The 25,398-nt window shown below is 42.8% G+C and overlaps 1 protein-coding gene across 2 annotated transcripts; it reads left to right on the forward strand.

Moving 5' to 3' along the window:
- The first annotated feature begins 879 nt into the window (after positions 1-879).
- On the forward strand, positions 880-23,619 carry NUB1 (negative regulator of ubiquitin like proteins 1). Of its 2 annotated transcripts, XM_028749725.2 has the most exons (16): positions 880-1,203; positions 5,498-5,620; positions 5,717-5,884; positions 6,477-6,535; positions 7,139-7,209; positions 7,533-7,727; positions 8,940-9,028; positions 9,162-9,268; positions 10,147-10,333; positions 12,134-12,241; positions 12,451-12,603; positions 13,862-14,008; positions 14,731-14,823; positions 15,972-16,164; positions 18,819-18,860; positions 20,437-23,619. In XM_028749725.2, the coding sequence occupies exons 2-16, from the start codon at positions 5,504-5,506 to the stop codon at positions 20,607-20,609; spliced, it is 1,902 nt and encodes a 633-aa protein (XP_028605558.1). In that variant the 5' UTR covers positions 880-1,203; positions 5,498-5,503; the 3' UTR covers positions 20,610-23,619. The 2 variants fall into 2 exon arrangements, with proteins under 2 accessions (XP_028605558.1, XP_028605559.1); XM_028749726.2 differs by lacking the exon at positions 18,819-18,860.
- Positions 23,620-25,398: the final 1,779 nt, after the last annotated feature.

Genomic DNA, 25,398 nt, shown 5'->3' on the forward strand with positions numbered 1-25,398 from the left:
TACCTTCCTTTGCTTTTTTATACTATCTATAGATACACACACACACACACACACAGATTCACAAAGCTAGGCCAGGTTTCCCACTCTCCTCCTTGCCAGTTCTGCCAACTTTGGCTACCTACCCACACCTAGGACAAAAAGGGCTTACAACCTACAACCACAATCCTGTAGGTGCTTTACTCTCCCAATCGTGTTTACTGTATTTAATATTGTGTGCACACTGCCTATGGGGCCTGCAGCCTAAAATGTGCTCCTTAAAAGTTTCTGTTACGGAAGCAGTAGGTAAGCACCATAACTGCCACTATTTTTTATCTTAAAAACAGGAGCCTTTCAAATATGTGGCCCCTCCATGAGGATCCAGGAGGGCATCAACAAAAGAATGGGGCCTTTTTTGCAGTGGCTCCCTTGTGGAATTCCCTCTCCAGGGAAGCTAGCCTGGTGGCATCATGACACACATTTAGGCGCCAGGAGAAAGCCTTCCCCTTCTCCCTCACCTTTCGCCAATTCAATCTATGGACTTTTAAATGTGTGTTCCAGGCAGGGAGTGGTATTGTTTTTATTTTGTTACTATGTGTGCTTTTATGTTGTAAGCTTTTTATGTTATTTTTTATGTTACTTTTTATGTTATTTGTGTGCTTTTATATTGTAAGCCGCCGCTGTGGTCCTCGGACGAACGGGCGGCACAGAAATATCCCAACTCCGTTCCGCTTCTGAGGAAAGCTGAGGAGGACCCTCGCGCCGTTACCGTTAGGTTTAAACGAGCGCGTGAGGCGAAGCGCACACCTGGCTGAGGCAACGGTTGGCTCCTCCCCCGCGTGACGTAGGCCGGCGGCGCGTGCGGAAAAGCGGCGGCGAGCCTTTCGACGCCACAAACGAAAGAAGAACTAAAATGGCGGCGGCGGCGGCAGCGGCTGCGTCTCGGGAGCGCCGTTCCCGGTCACATGACCGCCCGATCTGGGAGGGGGAGCCGGGAGTGTTTTCTCTTTCATTTCCGACGGGCTCCCACACGTAGGAAACCCGGCAGCGCCTTCTGTTCCTCGTCAGAACCCGAGTCTGGCGGCGGGTGGGTCGCCGAGGGGCGGCGGAGGCGGCGGCCGGGAGGCGGAGACCCGTCTCCACCCAGCGCGCGCCGCTCTGGACGCGCCCTCCTGCTCCTCCTCCGCCACTGGAAGCGGAGCGGGGCGGAGAGAGGAAAGCGCTCAGGTGAGTGACGGCCAGCGGCGCCCCATAAGCAGCCGGGGGGGGGGAGAGAAAGAGGAGGAGAAAAGGGGCCCGAGCCCCTCACACTGTTCTCAACAAAGCCCCTCTCGCCTGGAGGAGGGAGGGGGTGGCAAAAGGCTACTTCAACAGTCACCTCGACCATAAATATTGACAACAGCGCCCTACAAATGCTCTCTGCGTAGGGGGCAGGGTAGGCTCAAAACGTCATCATAAAGGGTTTTAATCTGCATTTTGACAGCATACTCCCCCAAAGTGGCTAACCTGTAAAAGTATACAATGCAGTATGAAAATTTAAAATGCCCATTTCATAAACTGACATGGTGAATTGCCTTGAGATCTTTTGATGAAGGGCAGTACAGTGGTACCTCGGGTTAAGTACTTGATTCGTTCTGGAGGTCTGTTCTTAACCTGAAACTGTTCTTAACCTGAAGCACTACTTTAGCTAATGGGGCCTCCTGCTGCTGCTGCTGCGCTGCCGGAGCACCATTTCTGTTCTTATCCTGAAGCAAAGTTCTTAACCTGAAGCATTATTTCTGGGTTAGCGGAGTGTGTAACCTGAAGCGTATGTAACCCGAGGTGCCACTGTATATAAATAAAATAACATTTAATAATGCATGCACGCACACCCCACACACTGTGTCCCCAGGGTGGGTGGGTGGGAATCTGGCTTGATCTCTCTGTGCCTCATCTCTGGGGAAGCACTTAATTCCCTCCGTCACCCCCCCCCCAAGTTAAATCGGTTTGTTGCGGGCTTGTGGCATTGATGTGCTGCCAAAAGCATCCATTCAAGGTGGCTCAGGGTTAAAAGCACTGGGCACCCACACATCCAAACACATATCATTAAACCAGTAGGGTCATTACAGGTGGCCACCGCAGACGACCTCCTGTCTGAGCATTCGTTCTGAGGTGGTTGTGGGAAAGTCATGCGGTGTTGTCTCCCACAGTTGCTTATAACCGCACTTTCAGCCCGTCGCCCCTCTCACTTTTCCGTACTGCAAAAAGTCAGATTTTTAGAAGCAGGTTTGTGGCACGTGAGCTTGAAATGTGTCTTGGTTGCGGAACCTGAATTTATTTGCTGGCATCTGAATCCCACCCTTTCCTCATATGGCCCCCAAAGAAGAATTTAAGCAAAATAAATAGAATAAAACACTTTTGCAGTCAAATAGGAATATCGATTCTGTAGGGGGCTGCGGAATTTAAAAATTGCCATGAAATAAAACAGCATCATGGCAATGTACTGTATAAAACTTGGGAAAATGAAACTGTTTTCACCCCATGCCTAAAAGATGATGGTGTATGCACCGGGCAAATTGACAACTTGCAACATTTCTCTTTAGTTTCCTTGTGCCTGTGTCTTCTAATAGGAACCCGACTCATGAAAATGACACCACTGAAGGTTTCCCTGCTGCTTAGCTCCATGTACACAATTAATTCATTTTTAGTTCAACGGTGTAGCTTTTCTCCAGAATTGTGGTTACCTGAGATCTGCAGATGACAGGTGGTATACAAATTTAATAAATAATAGGCATTTGAAACCCCTCCCCTCTAGGGGATCATTGACACCTTTTTCCCCCCACATGCACCCACCCACAACATCACTGGACAAATGTGGCTATACCAACAGCCAACATTGCTGCGACTTGTCTACACCTGTTTTCAAATGGGCACACTGCAGGGCAATCAATCTGCAATAAGTTTGTAATTTCAGAATGAATTCTGTTTCTCAGTAAGTGTTTTTCAGGGGCAAAAAACATACAATAAATCTAGTTTGTATTTGGACTACATAGCGGGGGTGGTACTCTTTCTCCATTGACTCTAATACAAAATGTTTGTACACAGCCCTAGTCACTGTTTAAAGGCCAAGGGGGAGGGCCAAACTGGTAACCCTGTATCACATGTGGGGGCAAAACCCTGTGCCACCAGCCAGTCCTTAGCCCGCCTTAGGCGGTTGAAATACAATATCCTGTGCTATAGGCCTGGCTGTTTCTAGTAGACTCCTTTAAACAGCCATGTGACAGATTAAAAGCCAAAGGCAGCAGTCTCCCTGAAGTTTAAGTCTTCCCAGTTGAATCTCTGCATGTCACACAGCTATGAAAAATGCAAGAAGGAACTGGCAACTTGGTGGGATGAGCAGAGGGGTCAGATCAGTTGCTAATTGATGTGCGTTTCTTGCAATGTTCTCAGCTAAAGTATATAATTCAGTGCACCCCCCTCGCTGGTTTTCTTACAGAGGCGCTGTCTTTAAAGTTTGCTCATAAATTTACAGCGTCTGTCTGAGAAGTAGAAGTTTCACACAATAAAACATTAATAGAAATGTTTCCTCATGGAGTCTCCTTCCCTTTCAGTGTCAATGGCAGTGCAATCAATGCATATGAACCAAACACTAGAAATGAAAGCAAAACTAATGAATCAATTTTAGTGCCTCGCCCCAAGTGGCAGATGGCAGCATTTTAAGATCTTTGCCAGATCTTTTATTGGCCATAAATGAGTCTCTTGACTCTTGAAGAGGCTCTGCATGTAGATTTCTTTCACACAATGTTCTCAGTTTCAGTCTTTTCGTTTATCCTGCTCCTTAACATCTCCCCCCCCCCATCCCGTTTTCTGTTTTTCTCATCTGGCTCAAACAGAAATGGCAATGCCAGTCAAGACAACCACATATTTGGTTGATTGTGTAGAAGGAATCAAAAGTTAAGCCCCTGACCTTCTGCTTATCCATATGGTGACAGAAAGAGAAAGTCCATGAAGAAATCAGGAGTTTCTTTTCTCTGGCTTCCTCCTTTCATCACAGCTTCAAAAATATCAGCATGTTGGCAGGATTTTTTGGCTATGTCTATAAAATCTGGCAGCAGCTCTGGCTGCGCTGGGATCATTGGCAGACACCAAAGTGTGGAAGGCATGGTAGAGATGGGAAAGAGAAGTAGCAACAGCTGAAGTCCTCAGACCACTTCCTCTGTAGAGTTGTGAATCTTGCAAGATAAAAGGGGTTTAAAGATTGCAGCATTTGAAATTTCTGTTTTGCCCTTTTTGGTGCCAACTTTTAATTTGGCCCCTGTAGCACAGCCTCTGGTGGCAGCTTGATCTGCAGACATTTGCAGGTGGTCATGTTTTTCTTCCTGCTATCAATAGCTTCCAAATGCTGATTTCTGCAAATCAAGCTGCTGTTTAAGGCTCTAGAGCAGCCCAAGCAAGCTTTTGTGGTCAGCTGGCTTCCAATGCCAATCCAGTTTAGTTAGAACTTCTCCAAGGCTTTACATAGTCAGCTGCATTAAATCCTGCTAACATTTTAGTTTGACTAGAGAACATTTTATCCTGGGTAAAGATGTGAAGCCGTGTTGGAGCATTGATTCAGCATCCATCTCCATGAATCTTAAATTTCCAATCAAATACATTAGTTCTTTCTGTGATTGCAGGCATAAGATTTCAACCTGTCAATGGTTTTTTTATAAAGATTGGTCTACAAGAAGAGAACAGCTATATGGAGCAAATAAAAACATGTTAAATCATTAACAAACATCAGTTCCAAGTTTATTGGCTGCTTGCTACTCAGCGTCAGCTGAATGCTTTTGTTTGTTGCTTGTTTGTATAATGTACTTTGTAACTTCCATTTCATCATGAATAATATGGGGAGGGGGAGAGCCATGGCATGATGCCCTGAACATGAAGGAAAGGTATATAAAAAGGAAAAAAATAAAATAAATAACTAAATTAAAAACAGTTTCATAACTGGTGCAATTTCTTTGCTACACTTGCTCTAAAAGAAACAGTTCCACTTCTCTGCCTCCCCCCACCCTTTAGCAGTCTGTCATTAACTGCCATGTGGGAAGTATCCTGATGTAGTGTTAAATGTTAATAATGTTTCTTGTGCTTTACAAACACATAAGTGAGTGCTGTTTGTAAGCTGCTTTGTATTATAACCTGAAAGGCAGGATATAAACAATTGTAACAAATCCATAATATATTGGAAGCTGTTTTGCACCAAGTCAGACAATGGTCCATCAATCTCAATGCTATTGATGCCGACTAGCAGTAGCTTTCCAAGGTTCCAGGCAGGTCTTTCTCACTGGAGATGCCAGGGGTTTACTGTATGCAAAGCATGTCCTTTTCTACCAAGCCATTCCTGTACTTCATCGGTTTCAGCACCATGTAAACAAACAGGTTTCTTTTTGGAATAAGAGGAAGTAGAATATGCATTTTGATGCAGCCTACCTACAAGATTACGATGCCCATTTCAGCAACTAGTGCACATAGGACTGAGCATTTTAATTTTGTTTCCTAGGTAAGGATGGCACAGAACAAATACCTCGCAGCAAAACTGAAAAACTATTTGCGAGAAGACAAAATTCAGCTATGGAAACCCCCATATACAAACAGCTACCAGGAGGCGGGTGAGGAGCTGAAGGCAAGTAGTCTGTGGCTGGCATATTGTTGCTGCTTTTTACTTCGTGCAAATTTACTGCTTTCATTTCTTAACAGATCCATTTTTATATCATCCTAGGCTCTCGCACTGCAATATTCAGCCAGGCTAAATTGTAATGACAATGAAATAGAGGCCCTCCTGGAAGAGATACGCTCCAAAGCAGTCGAGCGAGGAACGAAAAATGAAGCTTATAAGATGACGGGAGTTGCGACGCTTGAAGTAGCCTTGCCTACAAGGTTGGGTAAAGTAAGCAATTGTTTAATGTTCTCAGAAGAAGCATATATAATACGTTAAGTAATTGCTGTGGGTGTGTAATGAATGGAAACATTTCATGTATACAGAAGAGGCAGATAAGCTGCCTGAAATGGGTCTTCTCCTTGCCTTATGTAGGGGGTGATGGAGCAAGGAGCCACTCGATTGGATAGCTCAGTTGGTTAGAGCACGGTGCTGATCATGCCAAGGTCTCAGGTTTGATCTCCATATGGGATAGTTGCATATTCCTGTATTGCAGGGGGTTGGATTAGATGATTCTCAGAATAATTTCCAATTGCACAATTCTAATATTCAGTGATTGGACTCCTTTTGTTTTACCTCAAGGCTTCATTGCATGGAACTTCACAGTTGGAAATTATAAAGTGTTGAGTGTCTTGCTTGGTCCTCCAGTGCTTTTAAAAAGCAATTTACATATTTGACATTGGGGTCAAATAGCCCTAACATAAACCATTGTTTAGAATAAAAACTCTCAATTCCGGAAAGAAATTTGGATTTGTTGAATTTTGCAAGTCTCCTTGGAAGGAACCACACAGTTCGCTTTAACTTGGCATTTATATCTCTGCAGGCAAGAAAAAATGTGCTGGAGACAAAATTGGTCATCACAGGCAAGGAGCTCAGATCTCAGTAAGTAATTACCATTTGCCTCTTTGAGGTTTTCTTCCCTGCCCCCCTTTTATATAATTCTTTTTATACCATATAATTTGGGTCTGGTGTATTTGTATTTGATATTTAACTTAGCTATGCCTCCTAAATTGAACACAGTAATGGCACCTTTGGCATATTTTGCAAATATTTGTATCAAAAGGTGCAGGTGGATTTTGTGCATATTTTTTCAAAAGTAAGCCTGTGAATTCATTGGGATTTACTTGTGGGGTTATAGCCCTGTGTGATTATCAGTTGAAACAAGAACGGGACTGACGAAGCCTTTTGCTTCTGTGTGGTTCTTGGTCTATAGCAGTGGTTCTCAAACTCCCCATCCCCATAGACCACTTGAAAACTGCTAAGGGTCTTGGTGGACCACTTAATGTTTTTTTTCTGCCTGTTGTAGCAAAACTCAACTTCCTGTCTGTGTAGTAAAAATGTGTAGGGAAAAACCTCATTATTCAGAAAAAAATAAAATATTTCAGTATTTCCACCCCTCCAGAAAAACAAGTTAGAAGTAAACAAAAAAGACTAATACCCTGTTAAAACTGAATAGCATTTAATATCTATTGCTCTGCTTCACAGAATAGCACAAGCATATGGATTGGAAGAAAATTGCATCAAAATAATTATAAACAAGAAGCAGCTTGACCTGGGTATGTATCTTATCGTTTCAAATATGCTGACCATTTTGTGCGCATATGATTGACATGCAACCGCCAACACACACACTGCTTTCAGCCCCAGAAGACGGCAGAGGGTGGAGCAGGTTTACGTGTGACTGCTGACATGCACACTGACCTGGAACGCAACTCTCGTGCAATTGGGGAGTTGGCTGTATTTACTATAAAGTGTTGTACAGTATTTTAATTGAAGTTGTGCCCTTTTTTTGTTTCTTTTAAGCCATACGGTTAAAAAACTTTTAATCCCATATTCCTCCAGCTGACTTGGACGCATTAAACTTGCCTCCATTTTACAGGAAAGACTCTAGAAGAGCAAGGTGTGACGCACAATGTCAAGGTCATGGTGCTTGAGCTGAAACTGTCCGAAGAAGAAACCAGGAAGAAAGTCCGCAGTGAGGAAATGCAACAGGAGGAAGAGGCTGTGAAGAAGAAAGAAATGAACAAAAGGATGCAAAGGACAAAAAAAGGCTTAGAAATACTTGCAGAGCGAGGTAAGGAGCTCTTGTAAATCCCATCATTAGCAGTACAGATTAAAATTCCATTTAAAGAAGAAGAATGAAATGGAAAGGGCATTGTCCTGCTTTGCAAATAGTGTGAAGATGCATGTCGTTCTTAAAGAGAGTCACAGCTGGTTTTTCTCTGGCAGTGTAAGCCCAGATCTGCTTTTCCCTCAACAGACATACCAGCAACTGCAGTCCTGGAACACCCATCAGCCTTGCCCTTCCTTCATGCTTCAGGCAGCTTGTGGGTGTTTTGTTCGCTTACAGCAGAGAGGAAGGACCTTTTGGGTCAAAAGGCCAAAGCGTTATATTCCACCCCATGTGTCACCCACTCCTAACTTGGACAGGCGCTCCACAAGGATACCAAGTTTCTTTGGTCATGGTTCTGAAATCCAGAATGGTCCATGCAACTGAATGGTTGTATGTGTGTTATCCCAGCTAGGAGTTTGTCACTGTCATGAGTGTGAGACACCTGGTTTGCATGTAATGCTAAGTAAGTAATACAGTGGTACCTCTAGTTACGAACTTAATTCGTTCCGGAGGTCCGTTCTTAACCTGCAACTGTTCTTAACTAGAGGCATGCTTTCGCTAATGGGGCTCTTGCTGCCGCTGCGCCGCTGGCACACAATTTCCGTTCTCATCCTGGGGCAAAGTTCTCAACTTGAGGTAACTCTTCCAGGTTAGCGGAGTTTGAAACCTGAAGCGTTTGTAACCTGAGGCATTTGTAACTCGAGGTACCACTACAGTAATAATAAGTTGTTATTTATACCCCAGCCACTCTGGGCGGCTCCCAATAGAATATTAAAAACACGATAAATACATCAAACATTAAAAACTTCTTTAAACAGGGCTTTCTGATGGGAGGGCATTCCACAGGGCAGGAAAAAGACCTCAATTTCTTTTGGACAGAGTTGTGTATTATTAAGAACCTCATTCAGGAACCACAAAATACCTTCTTCTTCTTTTAAAAAAAAAAGATGCAACACAATAATCAATTATTTCTCGTGGCAATTGATTTATCAAAAAACTAATACAGATGTGTTGTATACAGAACAAGGAACAATCCAGTGAAGCAGGCATTGTATTTTACAGATGCAATATTGAGAAACAGTGTCTTGGTTTATACATTACTGGAATTTAAAGGACCCAGAGCTAATCCTGCAAAGACACATATTTCCTCATTTTCTGTCTGATCTGTTTCAGAGGATTCCATGGATCCCGACAGAGCACCTTACCTGGACATAGCAAACCAAACCGGAAGAACGATCAAGATTCCTCCACAAGCAAAAAAAGTGAGTGTATGCTGTGAATAAGTTGCTCATTCTGTTCTGTTCGTTTCCCCGAAGAACAGGAAAGGCTTGCTTTTTATTGCAGTTTGCACTAAGGTTTAGTGTTAGTAAAATGCTTTCCCCTCCACCCCCACAGGCTCTTTTCTTAGCCATGGGCTATCATGAAAAGGGCAGAGCATTGCTGAAGAAAAAAGAATATGCTATGGCGCTGCCGTTCCTGTTGGATGCAGATAAACATTTCTGGTAAGAACCTCTTGGTACTTTTAAAATAAGTTTGGATATGGTTCTTTACAGAGCAATCCCACAACGTTCTTTTAAAAATAAATGGCAGTTTATCGCTGCTATAACCAGAACATGCCCCACATGGGAAAGAAAGGAGGACATGTCAGAATTTTTTTTAAAATAAGCAAAAACTCCAGCCACATTTCCACTGCCCTTAGTAGCAACACCACCCCTGTCCACAAATCCCATTTATATGTAGCCCACCCTGGGACTGCATGATTAAGGGTGTGCTTTGAATGCCTATAAATAAACCCAGTCTCATTTTGGTTCTTACTTTGCCATCTTTCTCATAGTGGTGGCCATGTATCTGGCATTTCTGTGCTGATACAGTGGTGTGTTCTCTGAATCCTATTGCCCAGGGGTGCAGAACCAGTCATCCAAGAATTGCATGCTGGCAGTAGGAGGGGCCAAAAAAAGAAGGGGTGCAGCCATACCCTCAAAAATTCTTCTTCATGCCAAATTGCTTTGTGGGGGTAATCTTCACGGAGACTGCTTCTGGGAGGGTTAACCCTTCCCTCCCTAGCTGCACTGTTAAGAAAAATTCCCACAGCAATTGGGCTTGGAAACTGCCTTCTGTTAGCACCAGTAGAAGGCCTATGCGAGGTGGGGTGCGTTGCTGCTAAGATAGGAAGGCCCCTGCTGGCTGCTACCACCTTTCCTACAGCCCCTAGTCCAATGGAGTTTCAGTCAAGAACTGTACCCTTATCCACTGTGCTACACTATTGCACCAGACTTTTAACGAAAATAATGTGTATTTTGCAGCACTGCACATTTTATATTCATGTAAATTCTATCAGTGGCTTAGCCTCTTTGGAATCATTCATTTTCTTGTTTTTCAGTGAATGTGGTTCAGACCTCCTGAACACTGTTGATAATTACGCAGTGTTGCAGCTGGACATCGTCTGGTGCTACTTCCACTTGGGTCAGCTGGATTGTCTTGATGATGCCGAGAAAAAGCTCCTTGCAGCTCATGATTGTTTCAGGAAGTGTTACGGAGAGAACCACGAGAGACTGGTCACTATAAAAGTAGGCTAAAGAGGATGGTGTGCGGTTGTGGTAGGGTTTAATTCACTCGCCCTTGTTATAGAAAAATGTGTTTTGGAAATGTGAACTGTCCCACTAGAGCTGGTTGCCTTCGGTACTCAGGACTTGCTTCTTGCTTTTCCCAAGGAAGGAGTGTGTTCTTGGGAACTAAGCGCATTCACAAAAGATGCATTGAATCCAGGACTGATTCTGTAAGATCACCTGTTATGTGTCTTCCTTCCGAATGTTGTTCTTCTGACATTGCATTTTTTGCACATCATGGAACACAGAAGTAACTCTGAGAATTGCACTTAAACTTCTGCAAAGGCTAGGGCAGTGGAAATTGTAACAACTCAGGAGGGTCGCATGTTCTCAATCTTTGGAAAATTCAAGCAGAAAACCCAGTTGCGCTGTTAACACTCTTGCTAAGGATGCAGTGGTGTGGATATCTGTGGGCCCCTCTCAAAGAGCAACAGTCCTAGGGCCTCTGTTTTACCAATCTGGTTAGAAAGCCTGAAAGGACTGTATAAACTATACTGAGTGAAGACTGCGGACTTCTGAAATTCTGTTGTTGCATACAAATGGCCTCACGTTCTGTAGCTCCTTTCATACTCTCCAGTTATCTGTCCCTTGAGGTTCCGTATCTTGAATTTGCACGACAAGCAAAGAAAAGGAATAATCCTCCAACTCAGAGCAGTCATTCAGCCCTACTATTCCAATTAATGTTAACAAAAGTAATGAAATCTGATCCCTGTGTAATCCGGTGGGAAGGTGCTTCTAAAGATTAAGCGAAACGCAGAAGCATTTAGCAGGAGTATTCCGGCTGTGCCCATTGAAGTGAAAGGGAGCTGAGCAAGCACCAGGCGGCTCTTGCAGTTTCCATTTGTTTTGGTGGGTTTTGTCCAGCCTGATGGTTCTTCACAAAGCAGCATTACAGATCCAAAATAAACTAGGCCCTAAGGCTGGGCTCCCAACGCAGCATCCATCGGCACCACAGTGCCCTCCTACACATCAGTCTCATTAAGGACCCATTCCCCTCCTAATTTATAAATTGAGGTGTATGGGGCTTGTTTTGCTTTTGAGTGGAGCTGCTTGTTTGAACAGGTACCTGTTTTTATGGAGGGGGTCTGTCTTTCTTGTCTGTTATATTTGTTCTTTTGCAAGGTATAGGTGTCTGGGGGTAGGTTCCTGAGCATCACCAGTTTTTCTTCTGTGAAATAGGTATTTTTGTGGTGGGTGCCCATGACAGTTTTTGAGATTCCCAGATGTCCCTAGGCCCAAAAGGTTGGGCATATTTTCTCCCCTTTCAAAGCCTTTTGGGTGGCTAACCCACATACAGCAAATGACTGAGAAAACAAAAACAAAAATGTATAGGTTCTTCTTATTGTTAGGAATCTCCTCATTATTCATTGATTGAATTTCACATTAAACCTTTTCTAGATTATTGGTTGCATATCTGGTTTTCAGATCCCAACCTCTTATTTGATATTACAGGTTACTTACCTGTATTCAAGCCTGATCTTTAACCAGTCCATTTCATGGGATTCTTTGTAGAGAACTCAAGTGTTCTTGTTTCAGTTTCCCAAATTTCAAGAGATAAAGTGCAGTGTCAAGTTTGTATGTTGTTCCATATACAAACCATATTTTTTTTTGTACCTTATGATTGTGGGGTCCTATTTTTCTCGCATACATTTTTTGTAAACTTACATGACTTTCAGTAAATAAACAGAAGGCCCATAAACTATGTTTTTGTTAAATTGTACTTTTAAGTTTACCCATTTATAAACGCTTGCTTTTCTTTAGGGAAGCTCTGGGAGAGAGAAGGCTTTGTTTCTAAGGCTGTACTTGCTTCAAGGAATAAGCCATTATCATAATGGCAGAGAGAGGGAGGCTGGTGAAAATCTTCAAAGGGTAAGTTTCGGTGTTTAGTGTTGGACTTAATAATCTCTCCCTAAGCCTGTGCAGTTGCCTGGAAGGAGGCCCCTTTGAACACAGTCGAGAAGCATCAGATTCCCAGTTTTATTTTTCCCAAATAGCCTGTAAGCAGAAAAACGGTTTTCTTCATATTTTATTCATTCCCTTGAGCAGAAGTGTATTTTCCCCCTTCTTTTTCTATGCAGGCACATGACTTGTTTAAAGAGTTGTGCATCGATCCTGACAAGATAAATAGCTTGTTGCTACTGGGATTCTCTGCTCAGGAAGCCCGCCTGGGTCTCCGAGCTTGCGATGGGAATGTGGACCACGCTGCCAGCCACATTTCCAACAGGAGAGAGGTACAGTGCCAGGGTGGTACCATAAGGGTCTGTTTTATAGTACTGTGCTGCAGCAAGTGGGGAAACATGAGGAAAAGCTAAATACCACCAGCATTGGAGATGTGTGTGTTTGTGTTGCTGCATGACAAACCACTGAAGACACCTCAGAGAGGTTTCCGCATAATGACCGAATGGGTGGATCCAACCATTAAAGAGGCAGAGCTGTACTCACTTACACGTTGCTTTTCCCATTTAAACAGGTCATGGGCCAAATTTCTGAACAGCTTCTGAACTTCTGAATTTAATGAGCAATTTGAACATCCTTTGGTAGAAACCTCTTGAGAGAGGTGAAAAAAGAAACTTGTCCAAAGTCTGTGTTGAACAAACCCGTTTTGATTGTAATAATAATAATAAATTTTTATTTATACCCCGCCCTCCCCAGCCAAGACTGGGCTCAGGGCGGCTAACAACCAATAATAAAAACAAGTTGATTAAAATACAATTTAAAAGATTAAGATACAACATTAAAACAATTAGGGAGCAATCTCTTTATAGGAGGAGAAAGGAAAAAGAAAGAGTGGGAGGGAATCAAATTGGCTCCAAGCCAAAGGCCAGGTGGAACAACTCTGTCTTACAGGCCCTGCGGAAAGAGATCAGATCCTGCAGGGCCCTGGTCTCAAGAGACAGATCATTCCACCAGGCCGGAGCCAGTGTTAAGGAGGCCCTGGCTCTGGTTGAGGCTAATCTAACTTCCTTAGGGCCCGGGACCTCTAGGGTGTTGCTATATATGGACCTTAAGGTCCTTCAAGGGGCATACCAGGAGAGGCGGTCCCGTAGGTACGAGCGTCCTAGGCCATGAAGGGCTTTAAAAGTCAAAACCAGCACCTTAAATCTGACCCTGTACTCCACCGGGAGCCAATGCAGCTGGAAAAGCACTGGGTGAATATGCTCCCATGGCAGAGACCCCGCGAGGAGCCTCGCTGCAGCATTCTGCACCCGCTGGAGTACAGAATGTATTGTGGACTTTCTGTGCATTCCCTGTATCACTTCCTTGAGAACTATTGCACCAAGTGGCTTGATGACTGCCACTTTCATCAGGTCCACTGTAAGGACGCCAGCAAGAAACAGTTGTAATGGGAAGAAATGTGTCTGAGTCAAAGGATAAATCTTAACAACACAGAAAATATCCACCAGGAGTGTGGGGGGGTATGTAGCTTGCTTATATAATAAATAGCTTTCTCTCTCCACCCCCGCCCCCCCTAAACCACCACTTGTACAGGAAAAAGCTCAAATAAGAAGAGAGGAGAGAGCTAAAAGAAGAAAGCGATTGGAGGACATTAACTCCTTGAAGAGTATGGGCTATTCAGAGCGAACTGCTAGAGAAGCTCTTCACAATGCAAAAGGAGACCTTGAACTAGCGGTTAAGGTAAATGCTTTTCCAAACTTTTATTAAACTGCAAAAGAAAAATCGCACATTCAGTTGAAGTACATAAAAAGAAATTCTCTTGGCTTTATAGTTTCTCTGGCCTTCTTCACTTTTACGGACCCTAACATTAAATCCCAACCTGGCGAATCAGGTTTCACTGTGCGCTGATATGTAGAGTCTTGAACATGTTTATTGGACCTGCACAACACTCTTGATTCTAGGAGTTTCTTACCAAGCCTCCCTGTGCCTGGATCTGCGAAATGAAACAAATGGATTTCAGCCGCAAACAAGTTCACTGAGCAAATAAGGAAGAGGGGGTGTCATGCTCCGTTTAATGATCCAATGCCTGTTGTTTCCCCCCTAGAAAATGGAAAGGGTGGCCATTAAAGAATGAAATAATGGCTGTCTTTTTGGCTACCCTTCAGGAGTCCTACGCTGAGTGGTCAGTGGCAACCAAAACGAGATGGAGGATAGTCTGGGGTGCATATAATATCCCACCCCACCCTCCATTTTTATTTTTATTTTTTGGGACACTCTAACTTTTGTGTGAACTAGGGAGGCATAAATTTGTTCAGTACATATACTCACTGTTTTTTTTAAATAAAATTTTTATTAAGATTTTTACATTACAAAATAGAAAAAGAAAAAAGAAAAAGTACAAAATAAAAATAGTTAAAAACAATCAATCTTTTCATATACTCACTGTTTGTTGTCTGCTCTAGATTATGCTTGAAAACCCTCACCTACTCCTGTCAGATGATGACGATCCGGTGCCCAGGAACCAGTTTCAAGTTCCCCAGGAAAGTATTGATCAAGTAAGTCCAGAGAATAAGCTTACATTTAAGAAAAATAAATCCAGTGACTTTTAGGGTTATCAGGCCTTGTTCTCCTTCTAAGGTTCAGTTACAGTTCATTGCAAGCTACTGTTTACTTCAGCAAAGCCGATTAGTAGACCCTAGGTATATTTGTGGTGCATTTTCCCCAAACCCAAACCCATACCTCTTGCATCATGGAACAAGAGCTGAGAGCGTGGAGTTTGTATACGGAATGTGCACTTCAAACTCCCATTCAGCCATGCAGTGGTAGCCTTAGGCAACTGTTCTCTCTTGGTGGAACCCAAATTAAAGTCATTCTTAGAGTGAGATTTATTGAAATCAGTGATGCTTAAGTTAGTCATGACTTGGGTCTAAATCTGACTGCACACTGTCTTTTTGTGTTACAATAACCTAGCTTATCATGGGACGCGGGTGGCGCTGTGGGTTAAACCACAGGGCCTAGGACTTGCCGATCAGAAGGTCGGCGGTTTGAATTCCCACGACGGGGTGAGCTCCCGTTGCTCGGTCCCTGCTCCTGCCAACCTAGCAGTTCGAAAGCACGTCAAAGTGCAAGTAGATAGATGGGTACCGCTCCGGCGGGAAAGTAAACGGCATTTCCGTGCGCTGCTCTGGTTCGCCAGCAGCGGCTTAGTCATGCTGGCCACATGACCCTGAAGCTGTACGCTGGCTCCCTTGGCCAGTAAAGTGAGATGAGTGCTGCAACCCCAGAGTCGGTCACGACTGGACCTAATGGTCAGGGGTCCCTTTACCTTTAGGGAGCCAGTGTGGTGTAGTGGTTAAGAGCGGTAGTCTGCTAATCTGGGGAACCGGGTTCGCGTCTCCGCTCCTCCACTTGCAGCTGCTGGGTGACCTTGGGCCAGTCACACTTCCTTGAAGTCTCTCAGCCTCACTCACCTCACAGAGTGTTTGTTGTGGGGGAGGAAGGGAAAGGAGAATGTTAGCCGCTTTGAGACTCCTTAAAGGGAGTGAAAGGCGGGATATCAAATCCAAACTCTTCTTCTTCTTCAAACTCTTCTTTAACCTAGCTTATCAAGCTGTTTTGACATGAAAATGCTTTGTTGCCCTCTTTGGAGGAAGGGTCCAATGGCTGGTGACGTGTATATCTTCCTTGTCCTTTTCTTGCCTAGTTGGTGTATATGGGCTTTACTCCTGAAGCAGCAGAGCAAGCTCTGAAAGTATTTAAAGGCAACATTCAGCTGGCTGTGCAAACGCTTGCTCATTATGGGGGATCTCTCCCTGCTGAATTACAGACCCCTTCAGATAGCATCACTCCCTCAGATGAATCCAGTTCATCAAAAGACTCTCCTACGGACTCTGCAGGTAAAGGGGCTTGATCCAGGGTGGGTGGGTGAGATACTCTGGGGTGATGAAACCAGGAGAGAAGAGGGAATTATGTCGCATACATAGTGCCGGTTGAGACAAGGAGGATGGAGCACAGAAATACTGGGAAATTTCCTTGTCCATGGGCAGCTTCACACGTGTTTGGACTGTGGCAGCAAAGAGAATGCTAAGTCAGACACTGCACTATAAAGTCGAGGCGATTCACACATTCAGCTGTGAGTTCTTATCACACAATGCATGTGGGAGCTGTTCCCCATTTCTCAAATTGCTTAGTTCTCCATATTGGCTGTGCAGCTGCGAAGTAGCCGCCTGATGGCTTGACACTGTAAAACTGACAAGACAGCTTTACAGAAGTATTTCTGATGGTATGCACTGGAAGCCTTTGAATTAGTCTCTTAGTGTTATTGCGCAGCTGATAGGTTTGTTTGTTTGTTTTATTTTCATTTAAGTAGGATAGCTCAGTTGGTAGAGCATGAGACTCTTAATCTCAGAACATGGGTTCAAGACCCACATTGGGCAAAATATTTCTATATTGCAGGGGGGAGCAGACTAGATGATCCTCATGGTCCCTTTCAACTCTACAATTCTGTGACTTGCAAATAAGATACATATATCCAGTAAAAAAAAAAAAACAACCTAACCTCAACTACATTTAATTGCTGCAATTACTCTGACAGCATTATTTACTTTTTTTATTTTTATTTTTATTAATACCCCACCTTTCCACCAGAACCAAGTCTTAAGGATGCTTACAAAAATTAAAACAAGCACAGATTCAACACAGAAAGCTAAAACCGATAAAAGATGAGTTTAAAAGTAATTAAAACAATGTTTAAAAAATCCTAAATATAAATATTAAAAACTCTAAAAACAGCACAGCGCTATTAAATACTGACAATATTTCCTGGTGGGAAATTTGTTGTTCCAAACATCACTAACGCTGCCCATCATTTCTTAGGCTGCTGAGACGCCATCATCCTGACCTGTCTGTACATCCATAATAGCTAATAGTTTTGTCATACGCGTTATGTGCACAATTTTTCTGCACTATACATTGGTAAATTGTAATTATTGAATATGTTATATGGTCATAAGCAACCAATCTTTTATTTATTTATTTATTCCCCATAAATCATCTTACTATTTTTATTGTTATCAGGAGAGACACTAAAAGTGGTGAGTTAGTTGCAGACAGTTTGAGAGATACTAAACGTGTTTTTTTATATAAAAGAATAAGAGAGTACTCTGATGTGCTCTCTGAACTTCTTTGAGCAGGTTCCAAATTTGAAAGTCTTGAAACTACGGCAGTGGGTTGGTTTGTATAGTTTCCTGAACTTCAGTGCATGTCATAAATCTTCCTATCATGAATATATTGCAGAGGCAGGTCCGTCTGGCCCCTTCCTAGTCTGAGACTTCTTTTGCCACCTTAATATCTTTATAGAAGATCACTGAAGTTATTGGAGATGACTCTGATGCCCACTTGTTCCCTAACAACATCTTTGTACTACTTAGGCTATGTATAGATAGATGTTTTTTCATGTGTATATATAGACTAGGAACATCCCATTCTTTCAGGTGGATCGCTAGTCTTAGCTATCCAGTATCATAGCAGATATCCCGACTGGACTCCCACCATTGACCAAGAGAACTTAATATGACTATTAATGTCAATTACCATTGCTGTCTGGCAATGCCACCCCTTGTCCCTCCATCTCCATTACGAAACCTCAGCTTTGATGCCGGGGATTTTGGTAGGTCCAAACAAAGTAGTTTGTAATTGCTTGAATCAAGTCCAGCTTTTCTTCCTTGGGCAGTTTTATTATCAAGTTACGAAAGAAAGAAAAACTCAGGCAAGACGTCCATTTTTAGCATTGTCCTGTCCAGCAGAGTTATGTTTTCAATTTTGACCGCTCTAGTATTTCCTGTTTGACCTTGAATATGAGGCTATTATTTTCGATCATTCATTTTTTCTGTCATTTGAAAAAGTGCCCCAGATATCTCCCTATGTTTGGCTTTCCACTTAGCTTCACATCGGTGGGCAATTTCCACTTCAGTTGTGTCTCTGTTTACTCAGACTTGTCAAAACTCATATGCTGCCAGATCTCAAAAAAAGCTCATTTAACTGTGACAAGGTTAAGGCTGTTGGGGGGAAGGGGAGAACCCAGGCTCTCCAACCATGTGTCTTCCACCCTAAGTCATCCTGTGGACTCTAGGGTACAACATTGATCAGTACATCAGATACCAAAGATGACATGGGAGCCTTGTTTTATGCCTCTCTGAAGATAGGCATTCCTTGACTGCTGCCCATTGCCCAGAATGCCACCTGTAAAAGGAATCTATCCAAATTCTTATCCCATACGTTTAAAGTTTATCTAAAGCACCTCTTAAAATATTACATCTCCTTTCTGCATCTTCTGTGCATTTATTAATGGAGAAATGGACACAGTTGGTTATACCAATTACTCCACCTTTTGTTTTTGTTCATGGGGGAGCGGGCTGCTTATGTAAAAATTAGATCAAATTCCTCCCTTAAGAAAAGAGAGCCGTCATTTTTAATGGGTTGTTCAACCCACTTACATCCAAGCTCATCCATTTGAAATTACTCATTTTTTTTATTTTTTGTCTGAAAAAAGAGAAAAGGAAAAAGAGGAAAGAAGAAAGAGGAAAAACTCAAGGTAATAACGGCCTTCCTATTATCACTAATTGCTTGTCGGAATGAGATGAAACATTATAATTAGACGCAAAGATGGCACCCTAAAATTCCCCACTGTATCTTCAGGGCAGCACTGCCTTCACAATCTTCTTTATTTCTTATATCCTCTGTTGTCATGTCATTTAAAGCTACACTTTCAACCTCCTCTGAGCTTATATATATGTTATATATCCTCTGCCTCTTGCACTGAGTGATAGTCAGCTCTCTTTAATAATCTACCATTAATTTCATGGGAAACCCCAATCTGCATATTCACTTTTCTTTACTTAATGGTGGTTTAAAAAATGTAATTTCCTCCTTTTCAAGTATAAACCTGAATAAACTAAAACTTCCAATCATTCTACCATCAATTTAGGGATTTTGTATAGTGCATTTCCTCTAAATCTTTCCTCTGCCTGTTCTATAATTTTACTAAGAGATTTTGAGGCAGGTTTGTTTTTCTAAAATGTTTATTTAAGATCCTATGGTTGAAATCCTATGCCCATTTTCCTAGAAGTAAGCCCCTCTGAACACAGTGGGCCTTTGAGTAAGCATGCACAGGTTTGTGTTGTAAAAGCTTTAACAATCTTTGCTTTGGTCTTAATACCTGAACTTACACATGCAGTGATCAGTTCCTTTAGACTGCAATCCCATACACACTCACTTTGGAGTAAGTCCTACTGTGACTTAATTCTGAATAGACATGTATAGGATTACGCTTTTACATAAAGAACTAGCTCAGCTCCATCTCCTTCCTTCAGTCTTCTTACTCTGATGATACCCTGTTCTTATGCTTCTGATGTCTATATCCTCTGAGGGATCTGAGAAATTATCTGCTGTCTCTTCTTGTTCATTAAACCTTTTGCTTGTATGTGAAAGGCTCTTACAAACTTGTTTGTACTTGTCACAATTTCCTAGATTCCTTTTTGTATTTTAACCACTTTCTGTTCTTATACTAAATTTGTTTTATGCTTGAACGCTCTAAATCTAAAGAGCTTACTTTCAAACGTTGGCTTCTGCTTCATGCATGGATTTTATAATGGGTTGCATGTAGCCAGTGCTGGTTCTACTCTGAGTAGGGCCATTAAAATTAATGGACATAACTAACTTAGGTCCATTGAGTTGGATACAACCCACTAAATGATATTTTTCTTTAAATATTAGCTCTTTATCCATAAAAAAGTCTTGCACAGTGACGGCTTGAATAGATTCCAGGGTCAAGTCACTAGCATCTTGGGGTGGTCCCCCCCCCTTTCGTTATGTTAATGTTCACAATACCGTTGTCAGTAACTAGTTACGGGTCTGGACGTTATGGAAATAATCCCTGCTTCTCATCCCCCACTGATACCGTGCTTGATAGAATCTGGAAAAGGTTTAAGTCTGAACAGTACATCTCAACTATTGACCAGATTAGAGATTCCTATAAAGCCTTTTACCAAATCAAATTGTTGATGCAAAGTACTGTTGCAGAAGAGCTAATGTTATGGTGAGGTGCCTTTTGAGACTTGAGAATTAGAGACTTTTCCGTCGTGTGTGCTACATGCCTGTCTTGTTTGCAGGCACTTCTGGGGCTTCAACTGATGAAGACATGGAAGTAGATGCTGTCAATGAAATCTTAGAGGACATCCCAGAGCACGAAGAAGATTATCTGGACCTAACTCTGGAAGAGGAAGAGCTTGTCATCAATGAATACCTCTCTTACATACAGCACCTGCAAACACAGTCCCAGTAGGCAAATTCTGAAAGACTCCAGTATCACATACATGAACCAGCATTTGTGGGGCTTAGATCCAGGGGGGAAATTAGTTGCATGTCAGTCGCAGTGAAGTCAGTGGGTCATGACTAATTTTAAGTGTAATGTACTTAGTCTAGATTAGGACCGTGGACTTCTAATACTTAGATTGCAAATATGTCTGACCCTCTTTTTGCCAAATGCCTTAAGTTAAGTCAGTTGCATATTTTTAAAAAACACTGGCATGAGTAAAACCTGTAGTACTATTAATCTAGAGTGACACTGGAGAGGAATACATTTAATTGTAGAACAAAAATATTTGCAGAAGAAATATTTTTATAGAGAGCTTCGATATATTATATTGGTGTGAAATTCATCTATTTAATTAGTAGAGCAAATAAAATCAGTTCTGCATACATTCACAAAACCCAGATTTCTTTTAAAACCGCAGATCTGACTGTGACAGCACATACATAGTATCCACTGTGACTAGCTCTAATATCTTCTGGTCGCAGAAATAGAGACCTAAGTGTATAGATTTTGTCCGTTCTTATAGAGCTTTTTCTGGCCATCCTGTATTCTAGAGCCAGCTGTAAATCTATGGTGCATGGACTTTAAAGAGCTCCTTTTTTCAATAATGCAGTAACAACCGATAAAAAACCCCCCACCCATCCATCACATTTATTGCAGTTTCCCCATAAAGGTGAGGACTGCCCATTTGGAAGTGGTAGGCACTGAAGTTAATTAATTATCTTTAAAGGAAGAGGCTCTTGGGCAATGTCCCATGTTGCTTTTCCCTGCTGATGCTTTTCCCTGGAAAAGTGATACAAGTATGGATATTCATACTATACAAATAGCCAAACATGTGCTTGAACTTCAGTTGCAGCACATCAGTTTAGGAGACTTTTGTTTCAATTGCAGCCATTTTGTGACCACTTCCCCTTGTCGTCAAAATGCAAATGAAAGAAATACTGCAAGCAGAGCTTTTAGAAATGGGCTGGTGGGTTCTCCTGAGCTGCCTTGCTTAACCCTGTTCAAGAAGGGAATTGTGTGGCCTCGCTTGCACTAAACCAAACCATGCCTTAGCAAAAAGGAGCAAGTATGCCAGGAACTCAGAGTGAATATCATGGTCACTAGGCCGTGGTTCGGTTTAGTGCTGTGAGTGAACCTAGACTTGTGTGTCTCCCTGAAACAAACCACTAGTGGTGAATCTAGAACCACAAACTTGGATTCACACACAACACCAAGCCCAAACCATGCCTTAGCTCCGGGTAATATGGCAGCAGCAGGACAAGGGGAGGAGTGAAAGGGTTGTGATTTTTGCTCTGGGTACCAGCACACATGCTCATTTTTGCCAAGCCATAATTTGGCTTAGTGTTACACGCAACCTGTGACGTGGTCTTTAGTCTAGGCTGTGCTTGTTCAGTAGTTCCGAAATTTAAGGTTTCTTACCTTAAAAATAGAAGTGTGTTAAAAGTACAAAGGCAGGCGCCATGCTATGTTAAACCAGTTAAACCATCCAGTTCAGTACTGATAACTCGTGCCATCATTGGCTCTGTGGGATCTCATGCCAAGAAACACCTTTTCCAGTTTTTGCAATATCCCGTAACTGCTAAATCTGTGTCTTCAGTAAATCATCCTGCACTGTTATCACTGCTGATTAGCAAACCTTGGAAAATTAACTTGCAAACTGCAGCCATAGAAAGCCTATAGGAGGTGGTTTTGATCTGGACAGGGTTGGCAACGTGGTACGATTCTTCCTTGTACTGCTGGCTTACAAATCACTCCCCCTCCTTTATCCTTCCAACACAAATTAAGCCCCTCTTGATAACCAGACAGGGAACTACTGGTTGTAGTGGTGATGTAGCCACAATCTCATGTGCATTTATGTTTACACCAGTTTTTGCAGCTATAAACAAGGCGAAGTAAATAAAGAATTGTTGGTAAAAACATGGCAGACACTATTTTTTAACCTGCCTAGCAGTCCTAGTTCTGAAGGCAGCCTCCAATGTGTTTAAAATGCAACAAAATAGGCAAAAGAAACTAGTAAGAGGCAAATGTGTATACAAGTTTTTTTCTGCAGATGTTCCAGCTGCTACTGTGCTTCTGAATCCCTGGACCACAAAAAAATCTCAGAGTAAATTGCTCTGAAATGTTAGTCTCTCACCTAGGAGGCGGCTATTGCCTCCTTAAATCTCCTGTAGTTTGGTCTCCTGGGGGCATATTCAAGAGGCACCAGGAGAGCAAACGTGTTTATATAGCAATAAAGCTTCATGATCTTAACTGGCACCCACATTTGAAGTATTAATGAAGAACTACAATTATTGCCTTTGATCTAGTAACTTCTGTTTTTATGATGTGATGGTTCTTGCACCCAAACCTTTCCTCCTGTGACACAGGATAAAAACCTTGGTCCTTGAAGAGACCTTCCCAAACTGAAAAATAAGTTGCTGTCTCGCCACTAGAGGTCAGCCGGGATTCATTCAGTATTTTAACTAATATGAGACAGAAATGCAGGGTTCCTGTTCTGGAGATAATGCTCCTTAAGGCTGTGCTGGACTTGCTGCCATTAAAATGGCTTGGTCAGGACAGGGGCAGGCAGCCAGGTCACGGAGCATCATTCTCCCATCAAGGCACACCCCAAAAGCCACAAACCAAGTCTGCTGGTCATCATCAGAAGGCGATCTTGAACCTAGATGTATTGTGTGCACATTAGGCACCTTACTTCACTTTTCCAAGGGACAGGACTAGAAAATGGTAGGTTTCGTTTTTCTGAAATGCCCTGATGCACTTTGGGTGGTAACTTTATGATTGAACACAGTCATTTGGGTGATGACGACAAGTATCAGGCACACGAGATTTGCTTCTCAGATAAGGGGGGATGTAGCAGCTGCTCCTACCAGTGTCATTGTCCTTACACCCAACTAGCACTTTCTGATGGGAAGACAATGTGCTGGTTATCTGTTATGTTTTCAGCCATACAGACAGAATAAAGAATATCTGCACTTGCTTGGAGACTTAATTTATTTTATGAATTCTTGAAAGGCCCAGCCATAGTGGTGGAGAGGAAGTGGGGCTCCTGACACTTTTTCTGTAGCCTTTTTGGTGCTAGGTTTCCTAACTGTGTTTTAAATACAATGGTACCTCGGGTTAAGAACTTAATTCGTTCGGGAGGTCCATTCTTAACCTGAAACTGTTCTTAACCTGAAGCACCACTTTAGCTAATAGCTGCTGCTGCGCCGCCGCTGCACGATTTCTGTTCTCATCCTGAAGCAAAGTTCTTAACCCGATGTAATATTTCTGGGTTAGTGGAGTCTGTAACCTGAAGCGTATTTAACCCGAGGTACCACTGTACAGGCTGTGAACAGTGCTTGCTTGCTTGCTGTGTCTGTTGTAAAGACACTTTTTGCTTTTTACAGCTTGTTTCTAATTGTGTTATATTGGTGTGTGTGTATATGTATAATAGTTGTATCTCCATTTACATAACTCTATGGTTATGCAAACTTCGGGATGCGCGCGTGGCAAACCTGGAAGTATTTTACCAGGTTTTGCCTCGCATGCGCAGAAGTTGCAACCTCAGGTTGCGGAAACCTCGGGATCCGACCCAACCTCCAGAACGGATCCTGTCTGCAACCGGAGGTATCACTGTATATCACTGTATATATAAATTTGTCAACTGCCCTGGGAATATTTCCTGATGGTTGGCTAGAGAAATTTAATAACAATTTCAATGGTCGTGATTTACCCAGGCATGCAAGCCTTGTTAACATGAGCAGAAAACTGAGGGTAAGTTGTAGTTTGAGAGACAAAGAGGCGTGTGCCGCCCTGTGACATCTTCCCCCAAGAAGTACAAGTCCCCAAGTTCCTTTGTTCTTGTTGACACTTCCTATGCATAGGCAGCAGGAGCCAGCAAGGCTTGGCCTCTTGACTGGCAGCAGGAGGAAGAGACAAACAGGAATTGAAGGCGGTGAGACCTCAGGGACAGGGGAAGCCGGTGCCCCAAACGTGAGTTTTTAGTCTCCTGGCTCCAGAGCACCTAAAAAGATTTGTCACTGGGGTCGCATCCATGCCATACATTTAAAGCGCTCTTATCTCACTGGTAACAGCCATGGTCTCCCAGATAATCCTGGGATGTGTAGTTTGTTAAGGGTGCTGAGAGTAACGAGCTGCCACAGAGGTACAATTCTCAGCACCCTTTATACAAACTACACTTCCCAGAGCACTTTGCGGGAAGCCATGACTGTTGAAATTGAGGAACAGGAAATTCTCTAAATGGCTTTTGTCATGCATGCTTATAATTGAAAGACCATCCTGAGCAAATCGAGCATCCAGAAGTGTAAGCGAGTTTAAACAAAGCTAACATGCGTGGATGTTGAATTATGGGGAAATTTAAAAAATAAATAATATAAGAATACAGGGCTAGTTCAATTACACTACACCATAGGGTATCGTAAGTAAGGGTATGAGCAAGAAGCAATTCCAGAAGGCCCAGGAGAAGCAGGCGGCAGTGGTGAGGAGAGGGGATTACTAGGAATGAGATCAGGAGATGCTGGGGAGCTGCCATGTTTGCAGGCAAGCAGGCAAGGCACATGCAGGCTCTTCGGTCAGTGGGGCTCAGCACCCACCTGGACAAATGTGCCAAACTCAAGCAGCCTGGATTCAGCCTGGGAACATGAGCCCTTCAGGGTCCTCTGGCATTTGAGGATGATGATAACATGGATAGAATACTGCCCTACTTTACAAAAGAGGTTATGTGGAGAAGGTCCATAGCACCTCCAGCTAGTGCTGG

Source organism: Podarcis muralis, chromosome 12 (genome assembly GCF_964188315.1).
Source record: "Podarcis muralis chromosome 12, rPodMur119.hap1.1, whole genome shotgun sequence".
In the NCBI taxonomy this organism is placed as follows: Eukaryota; Metazoa; Chordata; class Lepidosauria; order Squamata; family Lacertidae; genus Podarcis; species Podarcis muralis.